The 27,299-nt window shown below is 42.0% G+C and overlaps 1 protein-coding gene across 2 annotated transcripts; it reads right to left on the bottom strand.

The window, feature by feature from the left end:
• Positions 1-1,948: 1,948 nt before the first annotated feature.
• LOC104917132 (MARVEL domain-containing protein 3-like) lies at positions 1,949-18,161 on the bottom strand. 2 transcript variants are annotated; one of them, XM_010728244.4, is made up of 4 exons: positions 18,031-18,161; positions 16,943-17,098; positions 14,084-14,253; positions 1,949-2,836 (listed from the first exon to the last, which is right to left on the bottom strand). In XM_010728244.4, the coding sequence occupies exons 1-4, from the start codon at positions 18,141-18,143 to the stop codon at positions 2,130-2,132; spliced, it is 1,146 nt and encodes a 381-aa protein (XP_010726546.3). In that variant the 5' UTR covers positions 18,144-18,161; the 3' UTR covers positions 1,949-2,129. The 2 variants fall into 2 exon arrangements, with proteins under 2 accessions (XP_010726546.3, XP_085076454.1); XM_085220328.1 differs by having other exon boundaries at positions 16,943-17,213; positions 18,031-18,106.
• Positions 18,162-27,299: the final 9,138 nt, after the last annotated feature.

The raw sequence follows: 27,299 nt of genomic DNA, 5'->3' as shown, positions 1-27,299 counted from the left end.
CCTGGACGCTTTCCTGCCAAATAGATCCGGAAGGCCCCGTGATCTGTCCTTGTTCTTGAAATCTGGCACATTTGCTCACAGGTCACTGCTGCTTACAACAGAAAACATCATGGGACAACACACAGTGAGCCAAACTACATCCAGAAATTTGAGCTCAGACTTGAGTCATCCCAAGAGTTGTGTATCTAGGACTATGAGAGCCACCAGTCCCTACAAAAGCCATGTCAAATGGAAGGAACTAGGCAGTGGGTATTTCTTACGGTGTAGGTGAAGCCTGCTAACACAAGAGGCTTGGAAGCCTGTGTCCCAGGAAGCTTTCTCACTTCTCACCTTCTGCTCTTTGAAAGGAAATGCTGGGGCTGCAGGTTGAGTCTTGAGATAGGGAGCAATCCCTGCAGCCGTGCATGGGGAGGCCAAGACCAATGATTGCTGCAAAAATGGGAAGTGGAGGGCAGAGGCGAGACTGATAAGGGAGCTGAGCTGCATAGAAAAGGACAGGATTGCTTTGGCAGGAAGATGGATGGAAGCTGAACATCTTTTTTTGAACCACTTGAGGTTAGTTGTGACTTTAGCTGGATGCCAGATATCCCTGTAGAAGAATTCAGTCTCTTATAGCGCACGGTGAAGGCCTGGTTTTGTGCAAACAGCTAGAAATCATGGCCTCAATTTCATGGCTATCATCATTAATGTGAGTCACAGCAAGTTTGCAAAAACTCTTCTGTTTGCTCCATAGTAACGCTATGAAGCCTGTTTATGTTCAGATTATTAAAGAGGTGTTTAAGATACTATATCAATGTTAAATACTTGCAGTAAAGGTTTGTGCAATCATTTCCTTATCAGAACTGCAATGTTTTCTTGTTATGAGAATATTAGCTCAACTATAATACTCTGACATGTGTGTTCTTGTATGTGTATACATACATACATAAAATGTATAAAAAAAATAAGCTCTATGATGGTTCAAAAGGGCCTCATCTAGACCAGTGATTCTGAGCTACATGAAAGTGAAAGATCACAGCCAGGCTCAAAATTGCCTCTTCCCTCCCCACAAACGGCCAAATCTTACGTATCTCAGCAATAGCTCTTTTTTCTCACCCTCTTGTCTGTGAAGTCCAGTGACCTATTTCATCTTCCTCAAAAAAAGGACTCTTAAAAGATGTTCTCTTATTTTCTCGACCCTGGGGGCATACAATTACTGCTGTTCACTCATGCTTTTCTCATTTAGATATTGGAAGGATACGTGAACGTTTTGTCATTGTTACAGAATTTCCTTGAAAAGCTCAATGGCAGCCAGTGCATACCTGACTTGGGCTCTGCTCATCATCAGCTGTAGTCAGCAAGCCAAACCGTGCTGCAGAGGCAAACAGTATCTTCATTAGGAGGATAGCTGACAAATGTGCTGCCTCTTACCGTCTGATCGGTGCTCAGTGGGATGAGAAAAATGTAGCAGACCTGGAGCCAGGACCCAGACGCTGCCTTTGAAGTCAGCTGCAGCTAGTTCCTCTTGGCAGCATTTCTAACGGAGCACGTGACTGCCATGTGATGACCCCATGACTTGAAAGATAAAATATTTCACTGTTCCAAGTGAAACAGGTCACAAGTATAACTCAGGATGCAATTCAGAAAGGCACCTGAGTGTCCTCTGCTTTGTGACTATCGTGGCTTAAATCAATAGTATGCATCAACAGGCATGGGATGTGTTCAAGGACTTCTCTGCACAGCTGGCTGCCCATGCAGGCTTTATGTTCAACTCCTTATGCCAAGAGAGAATAAAGGGAGTGGTTATTAACACCAGCTCGGCACCATTGCAATTGCAACCTGTTAACAGTCCACTGTTGTTCAGATTTGCTCTGTACAGGGTGGAAACATTAGAATCAAACACATTTTAAAGGCAGGAGTCTGTCTGAGAGACTGATGTACCAAAAAAAAAAAAAAAAAAAAAAAAGCCTTGTTAGAATATCCTCCCGGCATCTATTTTATTACGTTTTATTTACATTTGGTGATTTGAGACACACTTCCAGTACCTTGTTGGACAGTGGATTTTGGAATTGTTGCCTCTTAGGCACACAAAGTCTAGTACCTGCCCCTTGCTGAAGCTGCTGTTCTCTGGCACAGGCCCACAACTGACTTCACACTAATGTGGCAAGAGCCTGGATGTTATGGGAGCTTCCAGAGGTTCTGTGAATGGGGCGGTCATTTCTGACACTTCTGTCTCTAACGCTGCTCTTGGGACTGTGCTGAGCCGTGGCCATGTGGCTCTGGAAGGCCCGCACGGTTCGAATAGCAAGGATGCAGACCACAAAGCTGGCAAAGTACAAACAGGCTGCAGCTACACCGAAGAGGCCGACGGCTGCATCGCCACCCTGGACGACGCAGTTCATGGAGGTGTAACCACGGCGCGCGTACAGCCTCTCACGCCTCTTGCAAGCTTCCGTGGCGTTCACCTGGGTGACAAAGTGCAAGTAGAGACCAACTGCAATGACGTAGCATACGCCAGCCAGCAGGCTGAAGGCGCATTCACCACCGAGCAGCCCCATCTTGAGGCGGTGGATGGGTTTCGCCCCCACTACGAGGAAGACGAGCGTGAGCGCTGCTGCTGCTAAGCTGAAGGCTACTCCGCCGTAGACGCAGGGGGCTCTCATCTGGGTGATCTGCATGTCCAGCTCCCTCACTTCCTGGAGCTCCGTGCCCTCGAAGGGGCTGTAGGCTGAATTCAGGTTAAAGGATCCGATGCCCAAGCCGCCAATGGAAGTAAAGCCTGCAACAGAGGCTTGGGCAGCGCCCACGCAAATCAGCACCAGGAGGTTCACGGTGATTTCCACAAACTTCAAAATGCCTGTAAGGAGCAGAAAGATGGGAAGAGATGTCAGAATCATGTGCAAACTGGGGGTGATAAAAATACATCCAAAAACATAACCAGAGAGCACTATTACTGAGACAATCCTCCTGGCTATAGCAACAACAGAGTGCTTTTTTGGGAGGAAGAAGGGGAAAAAAAAAGTGTAAGCTCTCATGGGCACATTTCAGAAGTTGGGCAAATTACTTTTCTAAAAATTTGTCAGCAGTTTGATAAATGGGACTCCATGAGGGGAAAAATCCATAAAGATTTTACTGTGCTTGTGTTACTGCCAAGGAAAGCGAATAACGATTGCATTTTGGCCTGTAACTGCTTGGCATAAACAATCTGAACAGAATGCAGAAGGTGAAAGCTGACAAAAACCTACAACCCTCTGATGGCTTAACAAATCGTGCAAGCTATGTAGGTCCTTAAAAGTTTACTGCTTTAACGGACACGTTTTTGGAGCCTAAGTGCTAATCTGAACTTCTTATGTATCACTTTTCTTTCTCTATCTCTTACAGAAATAAAATCTCTTCATAAATATTAATAAACTGATTGCATAGAAAAAGTGGGGGAAGAGGACAAAAATACCTTATGTATTGAGGTAAGGGGATTTGATACTTTGTGTATTCTTTCACACATGCCCAGCTTCAAAAGAAAGCTTTATGACTTCTGAGTTGAATCTTCTTTTCCCTGTGCTATGCTACTGATAAAAGTAACCTAGGAGAAATGGCTTCTTCTAGTAGCTGCCTGTCAGGAAGGACCAGCACGGCTTAGATGAATCTGATTATTCTGTGACAGCTCACTAGGGGTCAGACTAAGATTAGTAAACATGACCGATGCTGAAGTGTAGCACAGCTAGAGTTGCCTATTCAGGAAATGAAAACCCAAAGTGTATCACGTGCTGTTCCTCAAGTCCTGAAGCTAATTACTGAATTGTGAGTCTTATCCTGCTGCAGCCTGACAGCCAAGAATATAAGATGCTTGATAGAGTGGTCCTATGCTTGCCTTTAAAGGGGGGTGGGATCTTTGGCTTGCATACAGACTTTCATTTTATGCTATTAGCATTGATCAGCGTGACATTTTCCTCCTGAGCCATGGCTCTGTTGCTGTCAAGGCTGTATGGGCTTAAAAGAAAGGGCTGAAGCAGTATAAGGGATGATGGATTATTGGCTATTCTTGTTCTGCCCCTTCTTACTCCCTCCCCAGAGGGCTGAGGCAAGAAGTACCTTCCTGCTGCTGCTTCCTTTCACTGGAAGGTGCTTGTGGTGGTTTGACAAGGGCCTTTGGCTATGCTAAGTATCAGCTTTTCCTGTACATCCCCTTGCTGAGCTTTAGAAAGGGCAATTTTCTGTTGTTAAGTGTTCGCACCTGCTGCAAATCTCTCCATATTTACAACTCTGTGAAAATAAGCCATTCCAATCCTCAGTGCTGCTGTTTCAAAACTTCCTAAGTATTCATACAAAGCCTTACCTTCGCTGAGCTGCTACTGCAGGACTGGCATGATGCGTCCCTTTGCAGATGGAATGAAAAATAAAACCAGTGAGGGCTGTTGTATTTTTAATTGCAGTAGTAGGTGCTCTATGGCATGTGTGAAAAATGTCCTAAAGCAGGCCATTCAGGTTGGGTGGGTTTTATATGTACCTGCATAATTTTCACACATGCCTGCTGTAGAACTGATTGGAGGGAAGCAAGGAAAAGAGGTTCATTAGCAGTTACTCCAGGAGTTATCTGCAATGTGAGGATTGACTTAAAAACAATAAAACGTGCAGTAACAAGAACTCCTCTGTTAAAGAAAAAACCTAAAATGATGAATGCTACAAAGCTGTGAATTAAAGGTCTGTGTTGGCAGCCAGCAGAGTTTTTTAAGTGGACAACTAATGGAAATTCCCAAGGCCTTTTGCAATCTTCAACTGGAAATATTAAGCCCGATAATATGCTCAAATCTTTACCTAAAAGCTTTGTACAACTTTGACCTGTTATCTGTTATAGTTAAAAGCTGATACTCAATCTACTCCACTACCATAAACAAGATAAACAGACTTGAGAAATAAGGGACAGTGACATTTTGCACATTAAGTCCTCTAACGTATACTAACTAGTGTATTCTAGCAGTAATGTACAGCACTGCACTGCAGGCAAAATCCATGCTTCTGAGTCTACAATGCCATTCCTACCTTCCTAGGCTAGTTAGCTAATTCATCTTAGTTACAGATGCAGAAACTAGATTGTCAAAAAGTTTTCTAAAGTGGCAACTGCTTTTCTCTGTAACTATTCTCTAATCCCGTGCAACAATGAATGTGTTGCAAGACTTTAATCTTAAACAGCAGGAGGCCTGAAAACTATAGATTTGTAGAATTGTAAAACTTTACAGGCTTGGATATATTTTTCCTTTCTCAAGGTCAAAATCTTGGGATTAATCTAAAATTAATTATAGCGATTTGTATTATCATACAATCATTAAGGTTGGAAAGATCTCTCAGATCATTCAGTCCAATTGCCAACCCACCCCACCATTCCCACTCACCGTGTCCCTCAGTGTCACATCCACATTTCTTGAACACCTCCAGGGACAGTGACTCCACACCTCCCTGGGCAGCCTGTGCCACTGCCTCACTGCTCTTCGGGAGAAGAAACTTTTCCTAACATCCAACCTGAGCCTCCCCTCCTAGTCGGACTGAAGGCCATTATTTCTCATCCTAAAATTAGCATAGTGAATAGCTGATTTTGGGAACGAGCCCCCTCCATACTGAGAAACTAATGAGACTCAAGTCAGGGTTCTTGGACTGCCACTTTCTTTCCTATGCTTCTTTTCCACTCTGCTTTTCAACACTAAAGGTGAGAAGAACTGATGCAATCTAGAAGGCTGTAGGTATTGCCAGGAGCTTTCCAGAGGATTGCTTCACTCATTCCATAAAATTCAAATCTGCAGTGGATGATAATTTCAATTTAATTGTTAGCTTTGTTTGAATCCAATCTTTACTGCTATGAGTAGGATACCTGCTGTATCAAATACATTCTCTCCTATCAAATGCAGTCTTTCCATTTATATTATTTATCTATTATTCACTGTTTTCCTTTTTCTTCTGTATTGGGTGCATGCTGGGCTACTGCCATGACATTAATGCATTGATCAATGGCTTTGTCCTATGCCAAATGGTGAGCTTAAATGCAGCAAAACAAGCAGCCAGGCTGTAAGCACATAGATCCACAGGCAGCTGACCTTAGTCTAATAGCTCCTACCCTTGGCTGGGAAGTCATCATATTCTTCCCTTACCCAGCAATACTCTGGCCAAGCATTAGGTCCTTCCAAGAGCTGTTTTAATAAATTAAAAGAGCAGGAAACGATTCAGCTCCTTTCTTGTGTGCTGCTGTTTTTTCCTGCAACTTTAGCAACTTGAAGTGACTCATAGAGGGTCTGATGAGCAATTGTGCTGGCACAAGTTTAGCAGGGGAAATAACAGCCAAAGAAGAATCAGAAATTCTCCATTTCAGGTGTGGTGAGCTGTTAAACCTGCATGCTTTGTCTCATAAACCTACTCTGCATCTGACTGTGGTAACCACTAACTCACAGCTGTTTGAATCTTGTATGCAGTAAGCTGTGAAGAGGCTTTTCCCCGTTGCAGAACGATCCCAACATTCAGGATCACTGTGCTTACGTATATGTGTCTATAAAGTAATAAGGTCAATTCACATTTGTCCCTGTGTTTCTGTAGCTGACAAACACTCATCTGCAGGACTGTCAGAACTGGCTGCTTCTGTTGAACTCCCCCTAACCTCACGAGGGCCTGGCTAAATAGATGCAGCCTTCAAAGTGTGTCCCTCCACTGCATCTTGGCACTTTATTTCCCTCTACTGACTGCACAGGGACTTCTCCTGACTGACTCTTTTGGTATCGCTCCTTCCTCTCCATTTAAGATCCCTGTGCATTTTTCAGGTATTTTACATCTGTTTTCTCCATGTGCCTTTTGGCTTGCTCTCTCCCTCTGCTTCCATTGCAGGCCAGGTGCCACCAGGAAGGGCGGTACCCAACCGGCAGCCTCAGAGGTGTCCAGCTGTCCCTCTTGGGCACCTCAATCCCAGAGCCAGGGGCGTAGGCCAGGACAGGCTCACACAGGGCAAGCAGGTAGAACGAGGAAACTGTGTCAACCCACACAGGTAAGTAGTGCCTCAGCCACATCCCATTAGGGGTCGCTCGAGGAAAAGAGAAGAACTACAGCACACGCAGTAGAAATCATTCACCCAACCTTTCTCACTGAAAGTTGTTGTTTTGTCTTCCAGTTTGGGTAGCTTTCTGCTTTTCAGAGGTAGTGGTGTGTTTTGTTTTGTTTTGATTTTTTCCACAGGAGCAGACAAGTATTTTGACCATATATAGTGACTTCCAAAAGCTGCAGTCAGTCCTGAAAAAGATCTCATATACTGAACTTCTCCTGAAGTGTAGGTTGTGCATTCCACAGAAGGTAAGTACACAGCTTGGTGCACAGCTTTGGTCACCTCTGGCCTAAATTGGCAGAAGGAATGCGATGGGTGGGAGAGGGAGGAAACATCAGAGGTAGAGAGAGATTCCTTTTTTGGAAGGAAGGGGACAAAAATGTGACAGAAACAAGGAGGAAGGAAAATTGGAGGAAAATGAAGAAGAAATGAAATGGAGAAAACAGTCACAACAGGCTAAAATATTAAATCTCCAAGTGAAGTATTAAATTATCTTGCTAATGGTACTACATCCCTTACATATATATCAGTACAAAGCAAGATCTAACTCTTACTGAAACCAGTAATGAGAATGAAACCAACTTCACTGATGTAAGTTCAGGGCAATAAGGAGCCTTCTCATAAACAAACCTTCCCCATGCCACCACTACCTGTGTAGTTCTCCAGTGTTCTTCAGACACTGGTGGGATTTAGCTTTCACTGAGTTATGCTGAAATCTTCCTGATGTTCAAAGAAGGAATAAAAACAACAACTCTAAAGTAAGAGTTAGGCAATGTGAGACCAACAGTCGTTTACTGAATCTTGGCTTTTCAAAGGACCCACGGGAACCATGTAGTCGGAGCCAACTGAATTTTAATGGCACATAAGCGCCCAATACGTGTAGGCTCATTTGTTTGAGATATCATCTTACTGGAAATGGAAGGAGAAATAGTTATAAACTGGGAAAATTAAATTATTCATGCACTCCAGAAAAAAGAATAACTGTCTTGTAATATGTTGTCTCTCTTTACTAAAGACAGTTTCTCCATAGGAAATCTCAAAGGATAACCAGCCTTGTTTTCGATGATTTGCAGAAGCCCTACAAGCATAACTGGAATGCTCAAACCCAAATGTATGGTCTTGTTTTTTCTGTGTGTAATATTCCCTTGAACAACTATTGTCCTACCTGCTCTATCCAGCTGTCACAGAAAAGGGTTGGCTTGATTTGCAGAAACATAGTTCCCCGCCACTGTATGAAACTGATTTACTTGCCTTTGAGACAGTTTCAGTGGTTTTTCCCCTGCCTAGAAACAACTTTTTTTCCCCCTGGTAGTTCCTTAAAGCATCACTTCTAAGCACGTTCTTGATTTTTCTCCTGTTAGCCTAGAATGAACCACCTTCCACAACCTTCTAAAAGGCAGAAGATCATGCATTAAACTGTAGCACTTAGTAATACTGACTTAAATGCAATGTCTGTAAAAGGCTTTAGACATATCTGTAGTGCTGGTAGGTCTCAGCATGGTGACCTTGTATTCTGTCTTTTGGGAAACAACACTTTTTCTTCCTACTGTACCTGCTGTCAGGTAGTAAAACAAATATCTTGTAACTGAAACAAACTTGGGCAGTCCAGAAAACAATGAAATGCTCGTTTCTTATGCCAACTTTCTGTAGGCACTCCTCTCATTCAAAGTGAAACACGGCCACCTTTAGAAGTACAAAGATTGGGGTGTTATTGCTCCTTAAGTAACCGTAGTCTGGCTGAAGGAAGATCAGGTTGGAGGAACCTGTGGAACTCCTTACTCACTTTACAAGTTGTGGGTTGTCATACCTGGTAAGCAGCATTCCTGACTGAGTGGATTTTTCTCCTTTAAGGGAGCTGTAATCGGTTGCTCAAGAAATACAGCTACATCTCACATAGCATCGCTCTGCTGTATCATCAATTAGCTTTGAGAGCCACTTTGTGAAAAGAAGAATTTCTCTTGCTTCTAAAAATTTGGGTAAGGTGAAAGGAAGACAAACCCAGTAGTCTTGCAAGAAGGATGGTTACCACTCTTGTTTTACATTGGTAAAGTGCAGATTTAAGAAAGATTTCCCAGCAGGTAACCATGGACCAAAGTCTAACACATACTAAAAGTTAACATGACTTTGCAAGGGTCTTGCCTTGCTACCTTAGGTGAAAATTCTCGGTTGTAGTTCTCCTCTCTCTAAAAAGAACAGTATAAGCAAGCAAGCAAAAAAAAAAAAAAAAAGTGGATGAAAACAATTGGTATAAAAATGTGGGTAAAGTCAAGCCCCATGTCTTGATAGGGCAACTATTTGCTGAAGGTAGAAACTGGTATCTGTAACTACTATAGCTCCTCTTCATGTTTTTTATAGAGCTAAATGGCTATTTGTATTTCACAGCAAACAAGACTTAATTCCAAATGAAATAGTCCTCAGAACAGAAAGGTTACCTGCAGCTCTGCTACGTACTCTATCTATCTTGTAGATGTGCCATTTTCATTAAGCGTTTTGAATCATCTAGATTATCTTCATTTGTATAGCTCTATCCAATTCTCATTACAAATGTCTTCTTTCTTTCCAATTCCAGGATTAAAAAATGTAATGGCAAATTTAATGTGTTAGTCACCCTGTAGTTAAATATACGTTGCAAGAGATAGGAGGCGAATGCTGCCTAACTACAAATGAGATTGCAGGGGAACTTAGTGCTCCATCCTCACAGCAAAAATATGTTGAAATAAATTAACTGTTACAGGAACAGTGCATGACAGCTTTGAGCACAATTTAAAAGAGCTAAGAATGCAGAGGCAAAATGTGAAGATAAAGACTAATCCCACTAGGTGCCTCCACAGAAACATACGCATTCTATTGACCACAATGTTGAAAAGATCTATCTTGTACTGCTGAATATACTTCTCTAACTCTTATTTTAATCCATAAAGTTATCTGCACTGTGTGCATTTAATGACCCTTCAATGTTTTTCAACATATATATGTAACTGGAGTTATGGAAAGTCTTTTACTTCAATCCAATGCCTCCTGCAAAACACTACTTCCCTGCCATCAGAGTTCCTCAGTATCAGATGTTATGCAGTGTTCTGCAAAGTATTTTTCCCTCCTGCTCTCAGGTCAGACTCTCAAAGAACAGTATCAGGACATAACACTGCAACGTAATGGTATCAGTATAACTGTTATGAACAATGGCGTAACTCAAAGCGGGTGTCTAACAGTGAGATCCCTCTGCTCAGGGTGACTTTTCACCTCTGTACTTTTTCCAGTCTGAGAGTATTTGCCAGCATCTTTAGCTACAGGAAAAACATGGACTGCTTTGTGAAAACAAAAGCTTATAGATGTTTACATTTGAATTAATGCTGGCTTGTTAACGTACAAGTATATCTTGGAGAAAGTCACTGTTACTCCCTAATTCTATTTCCTCCTCCTAATAAATTTGGTTTGATATTTCCTCCTGGCTCTGTTTGAAGTCAGAGGCTTTTATTGTTGTTACAAATGATAACGCTGTCTTGTTCTGAGAGGAAATCAGTCTGAAGGATTTAACAACTGTGGCTGCTGTAATGCAAGGCTGAAGACACGATAGTTGGAAGCACCTACAATATGCTTAAGAAATCGGTCACTATTCATGGCCCCTCTTTAAGCTGTGTTTATGGCAGTGAAGATCAGAGGTTCAGTTGTACTTTCACTACTCAGATAGAGATCACATTTTTTTTTTTTTCCTAATCTTTTAAAGTGCTATCTCCCTTCCATGCTAATTGGGCTGAAGAATTAAAAAAAAAAAAAAAAAGTTAACAGTATAGTTCTGGCTAGCACAGTACAGTTCTATAAAGGACAGAAGTGTAAGCATTTTCTGAGTCTACTACTGACTGAAGATGGGAGAAATTTGATTTACCTTCACCATTTCAGCAAAACTAGCAGCAGCATTACCCTACAATTGCATCACTCCACCTCTTTCACATCAATATACATAATATAATTAAAAGCTTTTGAGGAAAAGTGATCAAGTATCCATGACCAACATAAGATCAGCAGTTCCCCCCTGAGTTTGGTGCAGATTTTGTTCTCTCTAATGTAAAGGAAGGAGCATGGCAGCCAGACTTGAACACTTCTCGTGTTCCCTCTGGTAACAAAAAGGAATGAATTTGACAAAGCAAACATTATTACTGATTTAATTTTCCTAAGCAGAAGACAGAACTACAGAAATTTAATCTGCACCAACAGTGAAAAACAAGTTGGATGTGTTTTTCTGAAAGAATTTCAGCACTAAGAATTCCAAGGCCAAAAACCATGTTGTTTTAAATAGCATATGCTATTGTGCTTCAGCTGTAAGAAATGGTTATTCCAAGCACTAGTTCCTCAGCTGATGAATGGTTTGTCTTTATCAAAAGTAGTTTATTTCCAATTCTCATATAATCATATAGAATATCTACACAGCTTGACACCATTCTATAAACTGTTCTGTAATACAGAAGCATGAGGTGGCCAACTTCTTTGTTTTTATTGTCTTTTGAATCTGTGATCTGCAGATCTCCAAGTGTGATTTTCCTCTTAAATATAAATATAGAAACGATACATAAAGCTAGAGGAGCAAGGGAGAGTCAAAAGTTTCATAGAGGGAAATGATTCAAAAGAATCAGGAGATACAAGAAGAAAGGCAATCCAAGTGGTAGTGTATCTGATTATCCAAAAAAGCTCGTGGTAAAGCCTCCAGCCAAAAGCTCTTAAAGGACAAAAGCTCCCATGAGATAAAAGGAAAGATCGTCTCACAGATTTGTAGTGGTTAAAAGAAAACAAAAAGGAAGTGCCTGGTTTTCAAACAGATGGAGTTAAGAGAGAAGTCTTAGTTCTGTGCTGCCTGTCACGAGTTACACCTCTATTAGCAGTGGAATGCGAGTGCGTCCCTAGAACGAAACAGGTGGAGACTGTACAAAGGTATGAAACACAACTGAAGTGCATACTGTTTTTCAGTTCAGAAAATTCCACGAATCTGATGTGAATAATCCAGAGAACAGCTTGCTCTTTACCGGTCCAAAGTGCTACATTCCTCCCAAACTTGCAGTCTAGCACATAATTTGGGAAGATGTATAATCTTTATACAACCTGGTACTGCTACCCAGATGATCCTACCTAGACAGCTTTGAATGGGTAATGCTCACAGAATTCTTAAAGTTTTTTTTTTTTTCTTCTGTTTTTAAGATGAAAGGACTGAAATGCAACAGAATGGTTTGAAGTCTCTTTAGATGCTATCAAATGCTCCCCATAGCAAAAGACGTTAGAATCAGTTGTCAGTTGTTTCTTCCACTGTATTCAGGTTGGGTTAATTTTCTTAATGCAGTTGTAGGGGGGAAAAAAAAAAGTGTGGGAGGGAATTAGAGAGGAAAGGAGGCAGTAAGAATAATTTCTTCTTTTTTTCAGCTACAGCTTGCAGCTAAGGTGCTAGAAGGATCACTGGTTTCATACCAGCCTGTTTGTGAAACCTCAACTTTAGTTTTTTGGGATATTGCAGGTGAGGAGCACAGCGTCTGGGTGAAGGAAATAATGCTTGAAGCTCTGGTTGTCTACAATTCCTCTACAGTTCGACAAACCAGTCAACTTGTACAAAAAGCGTATGTATAGTTGCTGGGCAAAAGGAAAAGAAAGATATGTAGTGAAAGGAGAATGATGCACACTCAGGGACTAAGGCTCACATTTCAGTTGTTGCTTTGGAAAAGACTGTGGTAGATCACTTGATTTCCCATCCTTGTTTGATACTACTTGATTTTGAAATTACGGCAATCGGGAAGGGGGATTTCACCAGACTGCTGATAAACCATTGGCAAAAGAAAGAGAGAGTTAAAAAGCATTTCCAGGAAGTTTCGATGCTGTAAGAAGTTGTAGCTCACATGCACTGACTTCCTTTCAAAAAGTTGGTGTTAGTTTTTCATTTATAACGTTTGCTATCTGATTGCAGGGAACAGAGAATTCTGAAAACAATTCTAAGAAATTGCACCCAAATTTTTTGTACTTTCAGAAGTTCAATAGGTAGTTGAATTCTCATGATTTTACCAATCTCCATTTTTTTTTCATTTTTTTGAAATTAAACTGCCAATAGTGGGCTTTGTTTTCTATGTGATTTCTTTTCCCTCCTCCAGTGTAAGCTCAGCCATTAAACTTTTTGGAAAATACTGAGCAATACCTGGGGGAGGGGTGGGAGTGAAATCATCATTGTCAACTGATGCATCCAAATCTGGGACATTTTGAAAATGTTAATGATGCCTGATGCACTGAAATAATGAAAAGCAAATGGGAGGGAAAAAAAAAAAAAAAGCATGTCAGACTAAGCTCTTCATAAGCCTTATCAGCTTCTGACCAAAAACTGTGCACCTCAGCTTTCCACTTAGACTGAAGCAAGCCTTTCCAAAAAACAAAGAGGGAAAACTTGAAAGGAGAAATGTGTATTTTAGCTACATTTTCTTTCAATTTACGGGATTTGCTAAGTGTTAAGGCTGATTCCTCCCCACATTAATGTCCATTTCTCTCCCTGTTGTATCCATTTTCTAGCTATGAAAAAATCACAGTTATTTCTGAAGAGTTGTCTTACTGGATTACATGTCCTTAAGATAGTTCTGCCTGACATGCTGTTACTTTATAAAGATGCATCAGTGACGACTCGATTAAATACAGAGTTGATAGAGAGTGTGAGAAGAACATGTTGGAATAACCCAGCATCAAAACTTCAGCAGCAGTATTTAGATTGTCTACTCCCAAATCCCAAAGCCTACCTCTTGTGGCACAACACATCACCTGCGCTGACACCGTGGCTGCATACTCTGAACACACATCTTCAACTATCTATGATACTCTGTACGTTTTGCTTTTTAGATTCTTCCAATTACTAACTTACAATTACTAACCTGCAGCCATGTCATTCATGAATTTCATTTTCATATTTTATGCATTCCCCTGGATTTACTTTGTTCTGCTTCTGATCACAGACAGAGAAACCTAGAAGAGCCTTGGGAGGGGGAGGAGTGGGTGGCAGGCAATAAGAATCACACGTACCTCTTGTTGTGCATACCTTTGAACACTTCATGGACAAGGTTTCCTTGGTGGGGTAATACTGTGGTGGTGGTTCAAAGTACTCCTGTGATGCTGCTGAAGCTTTAGAGTATGGTTCTGAGCAAATGGTGGAAGCCCTTGAGTGCTGGCCACCACGGTTATCTTTTGCTGGCCTGCAGTGGAGTAAATGGGTAATATACAGTAACTAGATCATGCTGCAGTGACACACAGGCTTCCTTCAGCCTAATGAATGTTTAAGGTTGATGAGATTTACATTATTCTGCGTGAAAAGTGTAACTGGCTCTTTTAAAATGAGTTAACGCTCAGCTTAAAAGAAATGGTAAATTGTTTTGTAAATGCTTGGTCTAATCTAAACGTTCTGCTTCATTTAAAGGAGAGTTTGAACTTGACTTTTCAAGGTACAGCTGGATGATGCTGAATTAGTAAGAGGCATTTTAAGTCTCATTCTGTATTTTCTTTTTTAAGTCTTCCTATTTGATTACTATCTTGAATTTCTTATCCACATATCAGCACTTTCAGCTGTAGTTTTGTTTCCTAGCATCGTTGCACTATGGTTTATTTTCATCCAATTCCAGATTTAATTTAAAAATATTATCTTATGCATTCACACTAAATCATGTTCATTGTAGTTTTTTACATTTTAATTGAGACCTTCAATAACAAGACCAATGCTAACAACTCCACGTGTAGTTGCCAACAGCTCTTTTTGGCTGAAACATTCCTGATTTTTCTGACCTTTGTCCTGGGTCTTGTGCAACCACCAAGGCATCCTGCACAGCTGTGTCACATAAATTAAATAAGCTATGTGATTTATAAGACTTCTAGTTAACTTGAAAGCAATCCCTTTGGTACTTCTGATGCAGCTGCTTCTCTCTATTGTATCTTGCTACTTGCCAGAAAACAAAACAAGCAAAACAAAATAAAAAAAACTCCTCCCCTAATGTTCAGTATCTGAGTACAATTAGGAAAAAAAAAAAAAAACAAAAAAACACCAAAAAACAAAAAACCAACAACTTTCTTCTAGATGTTTTTTTCCCCCCTCAAAATGGGCCTCTTCTGGCTGCCTTTGCTCCTGTTTTCCTTCAGGACTTTCCAGCTCAGGGTGATGCAACTCCTCCTCAGCAATGAGAGAAAGCTTACTATAGAAGTTTCAAACAGAAATGCATTGTGAAAGACATATTTTGGCTAGATAGTTTTGGCTCACAAAGGATGAGAGCATTAGGCACCCAAATTACAGTTCCTACAATACTCTTCCCACCTCTTCAATTATGGGATCTGGAGATCTTTGAGTCAATAAATCTAAGATTTCACCAAAATACTGTAATTTCCTTACAGTTATTCTTTTCAAGATTGGTAAGCAGGGGAAATATTGTTAAGTTAAGCCAAACTCCATAAAAAAAAAAAAAAAAAAAGATGAAAAGTCGTTTTGATTAGTTGCAGTGAAGGCTGGTTCTTCTCAGTTTCTTGGTTGACTCCAAGAACCATCTCTATGGTTGTTACAGATCTGTAGATGCAGTTTCCCTTCCTCTTATCCTCAGTGTATGTGGGGATGGTCTGTTAGCCCTTATAGTCCTTCCACCATTTGCCAGTGTGTCCTGCCATTTATAAGTAACAGCAAAAGCAAGAAGTCTAGAAAAGAGCCTTACTAAGAAGAGGTGGTTCGATTTACAGCTATCCTTGCACACGTTGCAAGATAATTTAACTATATTCACTCCTGATCTATGCTCTCACTAAGAGCAATTATTCAGCCTGATTTTTAGGCTGATTTCTATTTCCATTTCTCTCATTTCTTTTTCATGAATTAAGAGACAAAAAAAAAAAATACAGTAAGTAGTTTTTGTAATAGGATTATCATCCACATCTTTTATTCTCAGCTGAAAGTACTCTTTTCAGTCCATACAAGCGTGTTCCACTGCTGCTTTTATTCTCATCCCATTTTTTCTTGCTTAAGTGTGTATTAGCAGGGTGGATTTCAGTATTTCAATTTTAAAAGAACCTTTATTATACCTATCTCCTCCTTGCTCTTTGATTCTATTATTATCTTACAACCATGCTCCCAAAGGCTAAGCAGGCCTGAAGAACGCCTTACTGTCTGAACTCATTTGCTAATGTTTACAACTGCAGATCTCCTACAAAGCAGCCAGCAGCATGCCCTCAAATAAAAACAGTCTAAGGTCAGTTCTAATACGCTATAGGCTATCCAGGCTGAAAGGAGGAGTATAATATCCTGAGAACTGATTTGTCACTCCATCTCTTCTGCTTGCTTATTTACTTATTGCAGTGATAGTGGCTGGCCTGCTATGACGTGCCACAAACTACCCAAGGCACTTAAATAAGTACATTTATTAACTGCAATTATTTAAACTGATTTTGTTTTCGATTACCATTAACTTGTGAACCAACCAGCACATTCACTAAGTCCCTTTGCTGGCACATACAATAATACAGCGTGTATTGGCAAGCCTTGACTTACTGTCACCTGCTGACCAATCAATCCCTTAAGCAGCTGTACAAAGAGCCATAGCCATACTTTAACTACTTGTGATCTGGCTTTACCCAGACAACCCCATGAAATTCACAGATCTGCCTGTGTCGCACAGCCTCTTTCTGCTTCCTCTTAGCCTGCAGCTACCCTGGAGTTCAACAGAAAGATTAAAAACTGTTTAAAATTTCAAAGTGTAAAATAGTTTCCTGATTCTTAATGTGGAATTCTCATGCTTCATGATTTCAAGTAAACACTTTCTTTACTACTGCAATGTGAATGTATTTAAAAGCAAACAAACAAAAGGACAAACAAAGCAGACTTGCTGTGATACGCTCCTTTAAGATGATAAGACGTACCTTCCATTATATGGGCCTGGTTTTCTTTTTTTTCTGTCTTCCTCATATCCATCAGATCCACGATTCTCATGGTACCCACCTTGCTTATCTTGGTATCGCCTCCCAGCATGAGCCATCTTGTCTCTTACATGTACTCTTTCTTTCACAAATAACTTCCTGCACCAGAGGAATAAAACTGATTCATTTTACAGCTCCACTCAAAGTTATTCATTGACCAGTGCCCAACAGAATGTATCCATTTCATGCTGACTCCAGACATAGTAAAGACTTCCTTAAGAAAAGTAGAAAGTAAATTTCTTAAAACTACAAGTAACTTCAGTAAAGTATATTTCTCTACTTTTTCCTATTGATCAAGCAGGACGCTTTCTATATTCAACACTTTTTACACTGAATTTATTTATAAGATCCACTCTTACTCTCCCACCTCTGCTGCAAGGACAAGGTGTGTTGGCCATACACAGAAACAATCATAGAATCGTTTAGTTGGAAGGGGCCCTTAAAGGCCATCTTCTCCAACTCCCCTGCAACGAACAGGGACACCTACAGCTAGATCAGGTTGCTCAGAGCCCTGTCCTGCCTGACCTGAACGTCTCTATGGAAGAAAGAGGGGAAGAGGGAGGCATCCTTTAACTCTCTGGAAAGGGAAACCTGTTGCAATCCTTCACTAACCTAATTGTAAAAATCTTCCTTATATCCAATCTAAACATCCCCTCTCTCAGTTTGAAGCCATTTCCCCTTGTCCTACCACAACAGACCCTGCTGAAGGCTGTCTATTTGAGCCGAAAGCTGTGAGAGGTCACTTCACACAGCACGAGCACCTCTGCACCCCCTCAGACCCAGCTGCAGCACAGCAGCACCCACGGTCGATGTGGTTTTGACCGATCAAGCTCAGGTCTCACATAATGACTTCCCTTCAGTCTCCTCTGGGTGCCATTAAGGAAAGAAGTCGATTTTTCTTTCCGGCTAACTAACAGAGAGACTCTCCTCGGCTCGGCTCCTCTGTTTGGAGCAGAGGGCTCTCTGAAAGGCGGCTAAGACCCCAGAACGCACAGAGACGAGGCCCAGCCCGTGCCCCCCCCGCCCCTCACCTGAGGGCAGCGCGGAGCTCCGGCTCTTGGCCAGCCCAGGTCCGCCCTCCACCTACCACCGCTCCTCCCGCCGCGGGGAGGCGGCCCCTGGCGCGGGGCAGCAGCTGCGCCATACCCGCCCGGAGCTGCCCGGCTTCAGACTGCGGCCCTGCTGCCACCCCGCTCGGCTCGGGCACGGGGGAGAGCGAAACTTCGGGGCCGTGGGGCGGCCTTGGCGTTGTTTACTTTAATAAAAGGAGGCCTCGGTTCTTCTTCTGGAAAACGGGGGCCCTGGGAAGGTATAGAACTGGAAGGTCTAGAACTGGAAGGTCAATAAAATGAGAATTCAAGCCCCCTCACCATCCCAGCAGCTGCCTTTTTAAAATTACTTTTGTTGCTTTTAAAGCCAGCTTCCTTGCCATGCAGTACTTGGGATTGGAAAGCCTGCGCTGGTCCAGATGGGTGGCAATAGGCTGTTCAAGGGCTGTGGCACTTGTTGGTGACTTGAAAAAGGAGGTGGCTGCTTCATCCTCTCAGGTGTAAAGCTGCTTTGTAGATAACTGACCGTGCAAACACACAGCATACAGTCTGTTTTTGTGGTGCTCTGCTGAAAGGCCTTTTTCTGCTGCAGCAACGTGTGGCTATTCTGGGGCTATGTCTCTGCACTGCCAGCCTGCAATGCTTCCCCACAGGAACGCTGTGCTGCTCCTCAGGATGCCTGCTGTCCGCAGGCTTTGAAAAACCAACAAACACAAAGTATTTTTGGTAGGGGATATCTCCATTTGTGTAGAGAGCCGTGGGCAGACCCATGGACTGGCGCTGCTGTGTACTGGATGCTCATTGTGCAGTCCCACAGAGAGAGCTGTCGGTGCTGGAACAGTAGGATGGTGGGGCTCACGTGGCACGCTGCCCAGCTAATCTGCAGCTTTGGAAAGTTTCCTGAGACCTGTGGTGCAAGGCAGAGCCCTGAGAAGAGCTGGGACAAGAAAAAATCCTTGGCTTTCCAAAGGCTTATACAGCAACACACTTGGGGTACCAATGTTTCTTGAACTTGGGCTTAAGATGTGCAGCTGTTACAGTGCGGCCCTATTGTAGGGCTAAATGCAAAATCCCCTTTAAGTAATTTGTGGGTATCAGAGGAACTGCTGCCCTTGGAATGAGGAGATGGCTACGGGAACTGAGTACTTAGACATGCGTTTTTTAAATTGCTGGAGCACATTAAGGCTATGATTTCCTGCTCCAGTTGAACTGTGTTAACAGCTTATTCTGCTGTTTACCATTCCCATCTCTCCTAGACCTCTTTTACTGTTCCTGTTTTTAGCCGTACGGTTTGTCTTCTCTTTGTCTTGCACCAACTCTGGTGCTCACTTGATCACATTGTAAGCCAATTCAGCTTGCTTTCCAGCCAAAACCAATTTACTTTCTGCTGTTTTAGTGAGATGAATTGGCTTTGTGCTGCAATCAAATGTGTGCTGGAACAAGGACTTGGCAAAAGCACGTCTCAGAGGGAAGAAACTGGGGAAGGGATGTGGGGAGAAGGCTACCTCTCTTGGCAGTGGTGAGTGCTTAATGGAACTGAAGCTTTAATGTGGAACTACAGTTTAAGACGCTACTGCCTACCATCAGTTACTTCACAGAATCATAAACCCATTTGAATTGGAAGGGACCCATAAAGGCCATCTAGTCCAACTCCCCTGCAAAGAACAGGGACACCTACTGTGACATAATGTTGCTCAGAGCCCTGTTCAGCCAGACCTTGAATATCTCCAGGGATGGGCATCTACCGCCTCTCTAGGCAACCTGTTTCAGTGCTTTGCTACTGTTATTGGAAAAACCTTTTTTCACATATCTAGTCTAAATCTCTCCTCTTTTAGTTTGGAACAATTTCCTCTCATCCTATTACAATAGACCTTGCTAAAGAGTCTGTCACTTCTTATAGCCTCCCTTTATATACTGAAAGGCCACTGTCGGGTCTTCCCAGAGCTGAACAGCCCCAGTTTTCTCAGCCTGACCTCATCGGGCAGTTGTTCTATCCATTGAGTCATTTTTATCACCCTCCTCTGGATGTGCTCCAGCAGGTCAGTTTCTCTCCTTTTACTGAGAACTCCACGTATGGATTCAGTATTCCAGGTGAGGTCTCACCAGTGCAAAGTAGAGGGGCAGGATTGCTCCCCTTGCTCTGCTGACCATGTTTATTTTGATGCAGTTCAGGATACAGTAGGCTTTCTGGGCTGTGAGGGCACATTGCTGGCTCATGTCCAGCTTGCCACCAGTACTCCCAAGTCCTTTTTGGCTGTACTCTATCCTTAAACACCCCAGATTGTAATGAAAGCAGGATTTGCCATGACTCAGGTGCAAGACGTCCTACTTGCTTTGTTGAATCTCATGAAGTTCTCCTGTGCTCACTGCTCCAGCATGTCTCGGTGCCTCTGGATGGCATAACATCTTCCAAGCATGTCTACGGCATCCAGGCTGGATGTGGCTCTGGGCAGCCTGGTCTGGTTGTTGGCAACTCTGCACATAGCAAGGGGTTGAAACTAGATGATCACTGTGGTCCTTTTCATCCCAGGCCATTCTATGAGTCTGTGATACTGCACCCCACAGCTTCGTGTCATCCACAAACTTGCTGAGGGCGAGGGTGCACTTGATCCCACTGGTAATGTCACTGATGAAGACACTGAAGAACATCTGTTCCAATACTGACTCCTGAGGGACACCATTCATCACTGATCTCAACTGACATTGAGCCATTAACCACTACTCTCTGGATACGATCTCACAACCAGTTCCTTGTGCATCAAATAGTCCAGCCATCAAATCCATATCTTTCCAATTTAGAGAGAAGGATGTTGCAGGGGATTGTGTCAAAGGCCTTTCTGAAGTCCAGATAGTTTACATCAGTGGCTCTTCCATTATGCACATATGCAGTTACACCATCATAGAAGACCACTAGGCTGCTCAGGCAGGATTTGCCCTTGGTAAAGCTGTGCTGGTTGACTTGTATCGGCTCCCTCCCTTCCACGTGCTTCCAGGATGATCTATTCCATGATCTTTCATGATCGTCCCTGGCACAGAGGTGAGGCTGACAAGTTGATAGTTCACTGGGTCATCCTTTCTACCCTTCTTAAAAATGAATGTGACACTGCATTTTTTCCAGTTACCAGGGACTTCACTTGACTCACATAATGAACAAAACACTTTCTCAGTTTGAGGCTGTGATTTTGGTAGCAAAGACAGTTTAATAGCAGGAGTGCTTTACTCCTTTTAAGTCTCTAATTAAAGGTAGTGTGGGATAGATTGCCAGATTTCATGCTGAAGATGATTAAAGTACTTATATTAATTCTGTTCTCCCATCTGTATAATGGAAACCTTTGGAAAAGCCATTCTTAATTTACATCTGGCAAGGGATGTCTGCTCTGCTCTTGACACTAGATACAAGGAATATTGACTCCCCTTACATAGGCAAGGTTCATACAAGCGGTGGATGCTTCTCCCTTGGTGGCAGAAAATAAGCTAGATAGAGGGTAAAAATAAATATATATATATAATAACCACAGGAAGACTTGGTTGGAAATTGACTTCTTTTTGGTGTGGAAGAAGGGGTTGAAATATGAAAGATTCTTGGCAGCCAACCTCTACAGTTTAACAAGTGGTTTTGATAAAGTTTGTCTTTTTGGGGCTAAAAGGATTTAGGGTGTTGCCGTTTTTGTTTGATGGAAGACTGTGTGAAGCTGAAGGGATGTGATTATAGACTGGATAAAATTCAGTGAAGCTGACAGCCAAGGTAAGAAAGAGTTTAAAAAGTGGATAAGGTCATTATGGAACCAAGTTGCTGAAATGACTAAGCCAAAATCCACCCAAAATTACGTGCTGAGGTCTACATTCAGATCTTAAATGTATAACCAAAGAGTTTCTCCCTGAGAAAATATGAAGTGAATACAAATTGTTGAGATAATAGTTAGTGGAGCTATCTGTATATGACATAAGAACCCACTAAACAACCCACAGTAAATGAGGCTGGTTTGGAAGAAATAAGCAGAGCTAGTGGTAGAAATATGTTTCTAAAGTAAAAAAAAAAAAAAAGAAAAGAAAAGAAAAGAAATAGAAAGCTCGTGGAAGGATTGGATACAGTACTGGCTGAATTTAGATGAGAACCATCAAGGAAAAGAAAGTTTTCATTCTTTCTTCTTAACTTGTTGCAGGAAAAATGCCCTCTTGTATGTAAAGAAACAATTTTGTATCAAGGATATACCTGGCTGTGCCATCAGTTTCTCTTTTTAATAGAAATAGCTTTTGTGGATGAATTTTGGCTGACTGCTGAGTCCGTAGGGAGTAATTTAGAGAAAATTAAGTGTGAAACATTTTGATTTTTTCCTAGTGATTTACTGTAGTAGGTAACATCTGTGTCTTGGATCAATGCAGTTCTGGATACTTGTTCAAAAAAAAAAAAAAAGAAAAGAAAAGAAAGAAAAAAAAAGAAAAAAGGATCAAAAAAAAGAAGAAAAAAGAAGAAAGAAAAAAAAAAAAAAAAAAAAAAGAAAAAAATCCAACCAATCCACCCAAGAAAACCATCCAATAACAACAACCCTCAATACTAAGCTAGATGTAAGGTATAAGGTGCCACTACCAGCTCTCCAGAGGTAGATTTTTGCAGCTAGACAGTGGGGCACCCCACTGGAGTATGTTCAGTCTGACAGGAATGCTAAACTTCTAAGATCAGCAGGACTAAAAGTAGCTTCAGAAATTGTTTTCCTACCCTCTCAGTGTTGCTTTCACACTAAATCTGTTGTCTGTTGTTATAAACAAGAAGAAAAGAATTTGGGTTGAAGGCTTTCTTTTATTGCTTTTTCTTCCTTAAAATGATTTTGAAATCTCTAGTCTTTTGGATGGAGGTAAATTGAATTTTGAAACTAAATAATTTGTTTCGTGTTGGTCAATTTCTTCTGTTGTAGAGGGAAAAAGAAACTGTACAACACCAAGTAGTACTTCAGCAAAAGGAATCCTTACTATATGCTACTATAAATCCCTTTTTAGAGCATTGCAAACCACTGTTAGGCTTCTTTTGTTTCTGTGTAAGGTAGCCTATAACTTGTTTGCTTAGTGGTTGCTTTTTTTCATGGACTAAGTCCTTCCCAGTGTCTGCCGAGCAGTTCCTATTTCTGATTTAAAGATCTTACAGTATGGCCTTCACAAAAATGGGATTTTGCCACACAATCTAGCCTCCAGCTGGGGAATAGGCTGCTTCTAGGACACATCTGAAACACACTGCAGACTGTGAGGGTGAAGCTTTGAATCCCAGAAGGCTGTTATCCTTGGGCCCCTTCTTATTTATATCAGCTTGAAGTATGGAGCTGTAACACCAGCATCTGTAACACTCTGCATCATCACAGCTGTCATTGTCATGCTGACTGTCCTCAAGTCCTGCTGTTACTGGCCACCCAAGCTGTATCTGAAACCTTCATCATTTGTTTTCTTTTTTCCTGTTCTTAAGCTCAGTTGTAAGCCATTATTCCTATTTGCAAATAACGAGCAAAACCGAAAAGGCTTTTGAAATCTGAGGTATGGTTATATTATTTTTTTCCTCCTTGCTGAAGAGTCCTTTATCAAGAATTATGTTGTGCTGAACTTAGAAGAATCAATCATGGAATCAAGAAATAGCTTAGGTTGGAAGGCACTTTAAAGCCCACTGTCATGGTATAATGTGTTGGAAAGTAGAGCAATAATACTGAGGATGGCAGTCTTTGGCTGCAGCAAATGAGGACGAGCCCAGATGCGGCAGCTGTGGACACAGAAATGAAGGAAAAGAGCTGCTTATCTTGAGAAGGCCTCAGGTAGGCAGGGATCTCCAGTGAGATACCCTCACCTTCATTGCCAACCCTTAAATGAGGTCTGGAATTGGGTGGATCCTGGCTCCACCCCTTCCAGTCACTCCTGAGCTCCCCTGGGTTTCTCCTGTCTTCCCACCAGGTTCTCCATCACTGGTTCAAGCCATGACTTAGCACTTCCACTACACCTACTCAGCTCCAACTCTGTGCTGTAGGCAGATCTGTCGCCACCGGCTGAGGCTGCCCAGCACCCCATCCAACCTGGCCTTAAGGATGGGGCATCCACAGCTTCTCTGGGCAGCTGTGTCACTGCCTCACCACCGTCTGAATAAAACATTACCTCCTCGCATCTAACTTAAATCTTCTCTCTTTTAGTGTAAAACCATTCCCCCTTGTTCTACCACTATCAGTCCATGTACAAAGTCATTTTCCTTCTTGTTCCCTCTTGGTATTGGAAGGCCACAGTGAGGTCTTCCTGGAACCTTCTCTAAGCCAAACAATCTCAGCTCCCTCAGCCTGTCTTCACAGGAGAGATGCTCCAGGCCTCTGAGCATCCTGGTGGCCTCCTCTGGACCCACTCCAACAGCTCCACAGCTTTCTTGTGCGGGGGGCTCAAACCTGCCTGCAGTTCTCCAGATGAGGCCTCACAAGGGCAAAACAGGAGATCAGCAATCTCAAGGAAGCTGCAATCCCATACTGCATTTTCTTTAATAGTTTACAATTTAAAAAATATTGGGCAGAAAAAATATTTCAAGATTGAAATTTGGTTTTCAAAGACACTTAGAACCTGCTCAGATCCATGCCTTGGTCTAGAAGTCACACTGATATGCCTTGATGAAGAGCCTCTGTCTCTACCTGTCTGAAGATCTCTTGTCCCAGGCATGTTTCTGGGTGCCAGCTTATAAATCACTGTCACATCACTGTCTCCTAGCACGAATACATTACATTCCAGACTTTTATATGAAAGAATTTATATTAGTAAAATATTTGTGAAGTTTTACTAACATCGTAGGAGTTCTTTCCCCTTTTACAAGAGGTAAGAATTATGAGCAGTCTGCCTTCTCTCTCATTTTATCTACTCTCCCATCTATTGTTTTTCCTCTCTCCTCTGAACACAGATAAAACCCAGTAACAGTGGATATTTGTTTTGCGGTCAAAACTATCAGGATTGGAATCAACACTCCTGGCAGCCACTGGAAAGAGTTCTTGTCCGTAGAAAATTTATGAAGGCGCAAAGATGCTGTGTTCAGTAACGTAGCCTTAAAAGGTATCCAAACACTTTGTTCCTGATTAAAACACACAATGCTGTGGGACTGAGCTATTTACATCTGGACTGCCTGGGGCTGTAACACTGGCAAATGTCTACACTAAAAAGGGGGAAAGAGGCATTAAACTTAGGTATCCACTTCACACCATTTGTCGCAGTTTTGTTTTGACCTCCTGAAAAAGAAATGCAACAGTGGCATCCTGTGGCCTGAACGGCTAACGACAGGTGTGCCTGCCGTGGGGCAGCATCTGCACTGAGTTCTCCCTTCACTGAGTGGTAAATGGAACAAGTTATTTCTATAAAGTTTTTTGTTTGTTTGTTTTGTTTTGTTTTTTTAATTCTGTAGTACTTCCTGCATGTACACTGTATGTTTTCAGTCTGAAGGAAGAAGCTAAAAACTGCCCATGTTTTTCGCTGAAGGCTTTCCAGTGACTGGGTGATGTAATCACCAATTTATCTTACATTCCGATGCTTGTTTTCCCACCAAACTCTTGGGGTGCTCGGGACAGAGGATGCCTTCAGTTGCTCACCTAGGAGACAGACTGCTGGGTTACAGTCTTGTTCTGCTGAACGTTTCCTCAGAGAAAGGAATAGGCTGAGAGTGCCCTGCTTTAGTAACCCACTGTTCAGTGCACTATAGTCCGTCTGAAAATGAGCATTTTGAGAAGGTCCAATCAAAAAAACGGCAAGAGTTGTTTTTACTTGCATCTTCATTGTATCCTAGCATGTGTGTGCGTATGTGAGTCTCTTGTGCTTTTGAAAGCCCTAGCCTTTACTTGTTTAACTTGGACGGACTGCAATTTGCTTACCTCCTTACCAGCAGATATTGGCAGCTGTGATCAGCAGGCGTTCTAAAAGCTTGCATGCCTGCCAGAAGGCACTTTAATGAGGAACATGCAGGCTCACCTGCACTCCTGTGGAGAACTGCCAGAGAAGCTGCTGATAGCCTCATCTCTCCCTCTTCTCTCCATGGTTTTGCCATCAATTCCCTTTGGGAAAAGAGGAGATATTAAGGTGGTGTCTTTAAATCTCTTAGTTTCTATTTCTTACCTTCAGATTTAGAGGTGTAAATGCTACCAAATGCTCAGCATAAGGGGAAAAAAAAAAAAAAAAAAAAAAAGGGAAAAGCAGACCTTACCAGCAAATGGAACAGCTTTGATCATTTATATTTTGCTTTTTCCTGTGTCCAGAAGACTTTAGCCCTGTATGTTCTCATGAGAAGCAAAACACAGGAGACAGGAAAGGACATCCCTGGATGTCTGTGTGTGGAAGAACCTGTGAGCATTAAATTTCCCATTGTGCAGGGAAGTCACAGCGATTTCCTTCTTGGGAATGTTAGAGTTTGAGGCTGGAAAACCAGAACAGTAGTGGGCAGGGATTTAATTGCTGCCTTTAATAATGAACTTGTACTCATAAGATTTTCATGGAATTGCTTAGCTGAGCTTGCACCACAGTTTCTCACCAGTATTTATCCCTGAGCTGTCTCTTATAACATTCACATGCCTGAAAACAAACAAATGGTAAGTCTTGCTGTGGCTCCAGTAATGTTAAACTGTGCTCCTTTTTGTCAGTTAAACTGACAATGAAGATAAGAGAAGCCGGTGTCGGTATCATCTGTTGCATAACAAACCACTCTTGACAAAAGAAGCAGCCTCCTGTCAAACGAATTTCCTTTATAACTGCCAAGGGGACTATTTTTAGTTTCATCTGCCATTCTTTACTCCTTAATCGTCTGTTTCGCTTTTTCAGTTTTTGTCTGTTTTCCTCTTTCCCATCAGCTCTGATACCAGGTGATAATTTGCTTCAGAGAAGCCACTGGGCTCTCTTCTGTGCTGAAGGCCTGTTCCTGGGGCTGGGTGCTGTGAGCACATGTGCACTCCATTCTGCTGCCTTGCTGCTGTATCCAGGTCAGCTCTTGGGAGGGAATATTCAGAGGAGGATGAATAAAAATCCAGACTAGGGGTTTCAAAGACAAACAAGTAAGTTAAATCATTTTTTGTTGGGGCCGAGACCCTGTTCAGAAAACATTGTAAATTGAACGAGGGAAGCCACAAATAGTATTTAAACAGCATCACAGGCAGCAAACTCTTCATATTCCATTAGCAAAGCCTGTTTTTTTTTACCGGAGATAAAACTGAAGTGCTTTGGGAATTATGGTGTTTATTCCATAGGTCTTGACTCTGTAGTACTGGCTGTGT

The sequence above is a fragment of the Meleagris gallopavo genome, chromosome 3, assembly GCF_905368555.1.
Source record: "Meleagris gallopavo chromosome 3, MGAL_WU_HG_1.1, whole genome shotgun sequence".
NCBI lineage: Eukaryota > Metazoa > Chordata > Aves > Galliformes > Phasianidae > Meleagris > Meleagris gallopavo.
Note: the sequence above shows the minus strand (reverse complement) of the source record. Positions and strands in the feature narration are given on the sequence as shown.